At 45.1% G+C, this 7234-nt stretch overlaps 1 protein-coding gene across 1 annotated transcript in view; it reads left to right on the top strand.

Annotated features, from left to right (window-relative positions):
- Positions 1-532: 532 nt before the first annotated feature.
- LOC112075061 (phosphoprotein associated with glycosphingolipid-enriched microdomains 1) overlaps positions 533-7234 on the top strand; it is a gene marked incomplete at its 5' end in the record, with an annotated part of 21044 nt that continues 14342 nt past the window's right edge. Inside the window, 3 exon segments of the mRNA XM_070440756.1 lie at positions 533-635; positions 1168-1355; positions 1479-1970. Of these exon segments, the coding sequence (XP_070296857.1) occupies positions 533-635; positions 1168-1355; positions 1479-1970 (783 nt within the window).

The raw sequence follows: 7234 nt of genomic DNA, 5'->3' as shown, positions 1-7234 counted from the left end.
CAACCTAATTGAGATGGTTTGGGATGAGTTGGACCGCAGAGTGAAGGAAAAGCAACCAACAAGTGCTCAGCATATGTGGGAACTCCTTCAAGACTGTTGGAAAAACATTCCAGGTGAATCTGGTTGAGAGAATGCCAAGAGTGTGCAAAGCTGTCATCAAGGCAAAGGGTGGCTACGTTGAAGAATCTCAAATATATTTTGATATGTTTAACACTTTTTTGGTTACTACATGATTCCATATGTTTTATTTCATGGTGTTGATGTTTTCACTATTATTCTACAATGTAGAAAATAGTACAAATAAAGAAATACCCTTGAATGAGTAGGTGTGTCCAAACTTTTGACTGGTACTGTATATATAATGTATATGACTCCACTTATCCAAAGTGACTTATAGTACAGCATGTGCATATATTTGTAGTATGTGTACTAACTGAACCACACAGGACCACACAGGGTAAAACTGATCCTAGACCTGTGTTTATAATAAGCCACATATCCCCATCCTAACCCAGTCTTTGTCGTTCTACAGGTGTCTGAGAGAGAGACATTTACCGGTAGTCAGTCTGTGGACAGCCCAGGGACTGACCTATTGGTGAGCAGCTCACACAACGGCCCACTAACCAGTGGTACAGGTAACACACACACACACACGACCACGTCTGCACCTGTTGTTTATTGTTTGTTGCCATTTCATTCATGACTTTATAAAAGAGTGTAATATTCATTAGGCATACAGACCATCTACATTTAGCCTATTCTTTACTTTACTTACTTGGCTAATCCATGAGGCATGTTCCACTAACAGTCTGGTAACAGGTATGTGTTGTAGCCAGCTCCCCTTGTTGGTTGTCATGCCAAATGCTAGGCCCGCTGGCATGACAACCAATGTTAAAGGAGTTAACCAAGGTACAAATAAGATCTATGAACGAACAGGCCGACTAGTCCAATTTGTCCACTGCAGCTTTCAAAGATGCAATGTTGTTGTTTAAGATTGAGGCTCCCCATACTCAAACTCTCTCTCTCTGTTAACCCAGCATAACCACGCACACACACCATCTCTTTTCCCTTTGTCGTGTCCAATTAAATTAAATCCAACCCAACTCAACAAAATTTTATTAAATTAAAATGAACTCAACTCAAATGTATTGATCCATCGTCCCCCAGTGTTGACAGACACCCAGGACAGCAGTCCCCAGCCCTCTGAGGAGATGCTGTCCAGCCAGTCAGAGCTGCGGAGCTCCAAGTGTCCCCAGGACCGCCAGCTGCCCAGCATCCCACCCAACAGCGCCCTGAACGGGATGGGATCTTCCAGCGGACCCCTTCTCCCTCCCTCTGGAGACGGCACCTACGAGGTATTAGGGATTGTTGTTGTTGATGTTATTATGTATTTATTTGACTTGTGTTTGTATGGTTGTACTGTATGGACCCAGGAAGACAAGTCCTCATAAGACAGCTGTCTTAATCAACTCAACTAGGTGGTGAAGGAGAGAGGTGGCGACTTGACGGCGTCCCGGGACGTAAGCGTTGAGGACTCCCTGTACGAGACAGTCAAAGAGTTGAAGGACCATCCAGGAGGCATGGCTGCAGGTCTACCCAACGGACACGGTACTACGTCCCCCCTCAGCCCTGATGACAATGAAATTTCCCACAACCACCTCCCACCTCCCAACAACCCTCCAGCCCTCCACAACGGCCACCTAAGCCCCGGCACCCCAGAACGGGGGCCCCTGTGCGCGGGAGTGGAGTACGCCTCAGTGAATCTGAACAAGAAGAGCCGTTACAGTGCAGACCTGGAGACCAGGCGCTCAGCCACCATCGCTGCTGCTGTGAACCCCACAGAGGAGCCCGAGGAGGAGGACAGACCCCCGCCTGTACCTGACAAGGTGCTGGATGAGAACGACAACCAGCCTACCATGATGGACGCAGGAGCGGTGGTGGTACTGGGGGCCGCGTTACAAAACGGAGAGGTGAGGATCGTGTTTATCTATTGTCGTGTCTTTGGCATCATTAAACTGAAGACTTTTTTATCAAATAACTCTCTGTAATTAGTATTACGCGATTAATTACTGATTAATCATGTAACTGTAATTAACTAGGAAGTCGGGGCACCAAGGAAAATATTCAGATTACAAAGTTATAATATTTGTTTAATATCTGATCAATTAGTCTTCGAATTAATGAATTATTATTTACCTCACGTCAGTCTCATTCCAAACGTCGTAAATTGTTGGTTATCTGCACGAACCCAGTCTTCACTATGAGTCATCCATACATCAATTGTCTTCAAATATTTATTTAATAACTAAGTACTCACAGAAATGCATAACAAACAGTAGATATGGTTACAAGGAAATGATAGCGGATGTGCCCTAGTGGGCTAAACCGGCATGGCGGCTTGTTAGACAGAGTGATAATCATAACAATTGAAATGCTAATCCTTTGCACATGAACGCTCACTCATTCGGGAACAGCTGCAATCAATATATATATATTTACGCTCAGTGTGTCGTCGGGATCTTTGTTGAGAAGTTAGTTTCTGTTGGAGAGTCTGTCCGCCCTCTCTCTCTCTCAGTCGTGGTTAGGATGGATAGTTCAGAGTGACATTAATTCATGTCGTTATAGAATAGATGTTTTGGCTGTTGTCGGTCTTCGCGTTCAATGATACCGAATTCCTAGCTGCAGACTAGTAATTAATATCAAAGACTTGTTCTTATTCTGTCGGTATCGATAGGCTAAGATTTTAACCACGTGGTATGGTTAAAAGATTCAGCCATCTACTCAAACCTTAGCTTATACTCAGGTTCATGGTCTCCTCTCAAACCTTGGCCCTCTCGTTATCGAGGTAAGCTGGTCTGCTGATAGAAAACCTGGGTTGGGGTTTTATTCGGAAGAGCAGAAAAGGGCCTGTCCCAGGACGCAAGACCATAACTGTGCTCGTGGGCGGTTCTCTGATTTTGTGAAACTCCAAAGGGAATTGGAGTTTCCTTCATTAAACAGTCCAAATCACATTACACAATTTCACAAACAGTATCATCCTCATTCATCTTATACAACAATTAGATATCATATCTGAGGCTATTGTATAAACAGCGTTATGGTAATGTGGCCGTATTGTCTCTCATGAGTTTCACAAAATTGTACCAAATGGACCAGTTCGTAGCTGGATTCTTCACCGATCTTTTATATGTTCTCCAGAACATAAATACTGTTCAGACCTCCAGTTCTGTGAGGTGGAAGAAATTCCTTTGTTCTCTCTATGAAAACTCCCTCTCTCTCTATACTGTGGCCATGAGGAGATAATCTCCTCCAGGAATTTACGACCTGGAGGTTGCCAGCAGCCTGAGTGTAGGAGACAGAGAGAGGGGGATGGTGCTCGCTGTACCCAAAGAGGGAAACGTCATGAACACTATGTTTGTGAGGGTGAAATACAGTACTTATACAGTAAGAAACAGCTCAACTGATACCTGACTAGATGTATTGATTCAGCTGTGAGCCACAAGTTAGAGTAGAAAGCAGAACAATGGGAAGAGCGTCTCTCCGTCTCTCCGTCTCTCCGTCTCTCCTGTCTCCGTGCTCTCTGTCTCTCTGTGTCTCTGTCTGCTTCTGTGTCTCTGTCTCTCTGTCTCTCTGTGTGCTCTGTCTCTCTGTCTCTCTGTGTCCTCTGTCTCTCTGTCTCTCTGTGTCTCTGTCTCTCTGTGTCTCTGTCTCTCGTCTCTCTGTGTCTCTGTCTCTCTGTCTCTCTGTGTCTCCGTCTCTCTGTCTCTCTGTCTCTCTGTGTCTCTGTCTTTGCTCCTCGTCTCTCTGTTCTCCGTCTCTCCGTCTCTCCGTCTCTCCGTGTCTCTGTCGTGCTCTGTCTCTGTCTCTCTGTCTCTCTGTGTCTCTGTCTCTCTGTCTCTCTCTCTGTGTCCTCTGTCTTGCTGTCTCTCTGTCTCTGTGTCTCCGTCTCTCTGCTGTCTCTGTCTCTCTGTCTCTCTGTCTCGTCTCGCTCGTGTCTCTGTCTCTGCTGTGTCTGCTGTCCTCTCTGTCCTCTCTGTCTCTGTGTCTCCGTCTCTCTGTTCCTTCTTCTGTCATCTCTGTCTCTCTGTCTCTCTGTGTCTCTGTCTCTCTGTGTCTCTGTCTCTCTGTCTCTCCGTCTCTCTGTGTCTGATCGGCATTATGAGGTAGAGAGAAAGAGCAGGGAGAGAGAGAGAAAGAGCAAAGAGAGGAAGAGAGAGAGCGAAAGAAGAGATGGAGATGGAGAGAGAGTGAACAGTGCCATAAAAATAAAGCGGAGGAGAAGAGGTTGAAGAGTTGTAGTACTGGAGTCCGGTCCTAAGACCCCATATTGAGACCCCATATTGAGACCTCATATTGAGACCACAGATTGAGACCACGTATTGAGACCACATATTGAGAACACATATTGAGACCACATATTGAGACCACATATTGAGACCACATATTGAGACCACGTATTGAGAACTCATATTGAGACCCCGTATTGAGACCACATATTGAGACCCCATATTGAGACCACAGATTGAGAGCACATATTGAGACCTCATATTTGAGACCACATATTTGAGACCACATATTGAGACCACATATTGAGACCCCATATTGAGTGTCTTGGTCTTGTCTTTTAGCAGGGGAGACTGGGGGAAGGGTTTGTGAGTCGCACGCTGTCTAAGGGGAGACGGGGAAATTGTAACYTGTGTAGTATTTTTATCCATTATTTAGTGATCATTAATAGACTGGCTCTCTATTTGCCTTCAACATGTATTTTTCTCTCCATTCTGAATGGTTAAAGAATCCATATGTTGTTCTGAAATATTAAAGACATGCTTCAGTACTTTGGCTARCAGTGCGTATCTTTTAAACCTCCTGTTTTGGTTTGTGTCAAGGTGTAGTTCTTACATGCATAATCTATGAGAAGAATTACTGTTTTACCTCAAATAGCTACGAAATCCCTAGTTTGAAAGCGACTGTTTTCTGTAAACTGTGCAGTGCCATTTTCCCTACATTTACCCCTACGGAGTACCAGAGAATATCTTTAACACAGAAACACTGTACATGTTGAGCTCTTATTATGGTGCGATCTGACAAAATTACAAACATGATCTTGAATTGAACTCTCATTGTTCTGGTCTCTGTCTTGACTTGGACTTGTCCCCTTTCGCCCCTGTCCCAGGCCAGCTCCAGCCGTCCAGCCAATCAGCTAATCAGTAGTGAAAATGTTGACGCTCCAGCCGTCCAGCCAATCAGCTAATCAGTAGTGAAAATGTTGACGCTCCAGCCATCCAGCCAATCAGCCAATCAGCTAATCATTAATAACAGTGTTGACGCTCCAACTGTCCAGCCAATCAGCTAATCGGTAATAAGTGTGTTGCGTTGGACAGCAGGTGACGCCTAGCCCAGTTGGACCCTCTGATGAAATATTGAACCAACCACGGGGCTGTGCTGGGCTGGGCTACCTACACTCCCAAAGCCTGTTCCGTCCTCCAGTGTCAGAATCTGGAGTCAGCATTAATTCTGTTCTTCGCCTCTACCCCCACTTTGCCTTTTACACGTATTACACACGTATGAATGGAATCGCTTGGATACACATTTGCAGACACCCTGAGGCTGATTTAAGGTTAACCCGTAACGTTCTTTATTCTCTGTGGCGGTGCGCCGGTGTGACTGGGGTTGGCTGGTGATTTGTCTTGTCAGACCGACAGGGTAATGCGTGTGGTAATGCATGCAAAGCAGTGTGGAGAGGAGAGGAGTGGAGGAGGGGATGAGAAGGGAGATGAGATGAGGAGAGGGGAAAAGCCTGGTGAGATCCAGCTGCCCACCGTCAGTCTGACAAACCTGGCAGAGATGAAGGATGACGCTCGGTGTGTGTGTGTGTGTGTGTGCGTGTGCGTGTGCGTGTGCGTGTGTGTGTGTGCGTGCGTGTGTGTGTGTGTTTAAGTCTGCTGGGTTCTCCCTCAGACTCTCAGCAAACACACACACACACATGATTTTGCTTTGTTCAACACTCTGCAATCTGCTCTTCTGCTCTGTAACACAGCTATTGAGCCATAATAACCAGAAATGACTGTTCTGTTGTCTGGAATAATTTGACTTTGCGTCACCCGTGGCCTTAGAAGCTTTTGATTTACACTGAGGAAATGTAATTGACCTTGCCAGTCACTAGTGTGGCGCTCACAAGGGGCCATTCTCTTAGATAAACTGCTATTCAGCATGTCAACTGTGGAGTTGTCTGTCAGCAAAGGGATAGAGATTGATTATTTTTTAGAACCACACACAAACCACACACATTCTCTGGCTGACTGACTGACACATTGGCATGTTAGAATTCGGTCCTCCATCATCAGTCTGCCATAGTAGATGTCCTGTCTATCAGTCCGTACCCCTACACCTTGAATACATTCTCATCAATGGACATGTCAGTCCGTACCCTCACTACTTGAATACATTCTTCATCGATGGACATGTCAGTCCGTACCCTCACTACTTGATACATTCTCATGCACTAGGAATTGTCAAGTCCGGTACGCCTTCACTTACCTTTGATACATTCTCATCGATAGGAATGTCAGTGCCGTACCCGTACTACTTGAATCTTTTCTCATCGATAGGACATGTCATCCGTACCTGACACTATTGATACTTCTAATGATAGGACATGTCAGTCGTACCCCTAACTACTTGATAACATTTCCATCAATAGGACATATCAGTCGTACCTCACTAGCCTTGATACATTCTCATCATGGACATTCAGTCGTACTACTCTAAATCTAATAGATCTCGTCCTCACTACGTTGATACATTCTCATCATAGGACAGCTGTCAGTCCGCTTACCCGTAAACTACCTTGATACATTCATCATCGATCAGGACATCGTCAGTTCCGTACCGCCTACTATCCTTGATACATCTCATCATAGGGACATGTCAGTCCGTACCCCTAAGTACCTTATGATATTGTTCATCAATAGGACATGTCAGTCCTTACCCTAACTACCTTGATACATTCTCATCAATAGGACTATGGTCAGTGTCCGGTACCCTCAACTTTTGATACTTCTCATCAATAGGAACATATCAGTCTTACCCTCACTACCTTGGATACATTTCCATCATAGGAAATGCAGTTCGTACCGCCCACTACTTGTATACATTCTCATCAATAGGACGATAGTTTGCAGTCCTGTACCCCTCACTAACTTGATACATTCTCATCGATAGGACAGTGTTCATG

This window comes from Salvelinus sp. IW2-2015, unplaced genomic scaffold (assembly GCF_002910315.2).
Source record: "Salvelinus sp. IW2-2015 unplaced genomic scaffold, ASM291031v2 Un_scaffold2968, whole genome shotgun sequence".
In the NCBI taxonomy this organism is placed as follows: domain Eukaryota; kingdom Metazoa; phylum Chordata; class Actinopteri; order Salmoniformes; family Salmonidae; genus Salvelinus; species Salvelinus sp. IW2-2015.
Note: the sequence above shows the minus strand (reverse complement) of the source record. Positions and strands in the feature narration are given on the sequence as shown.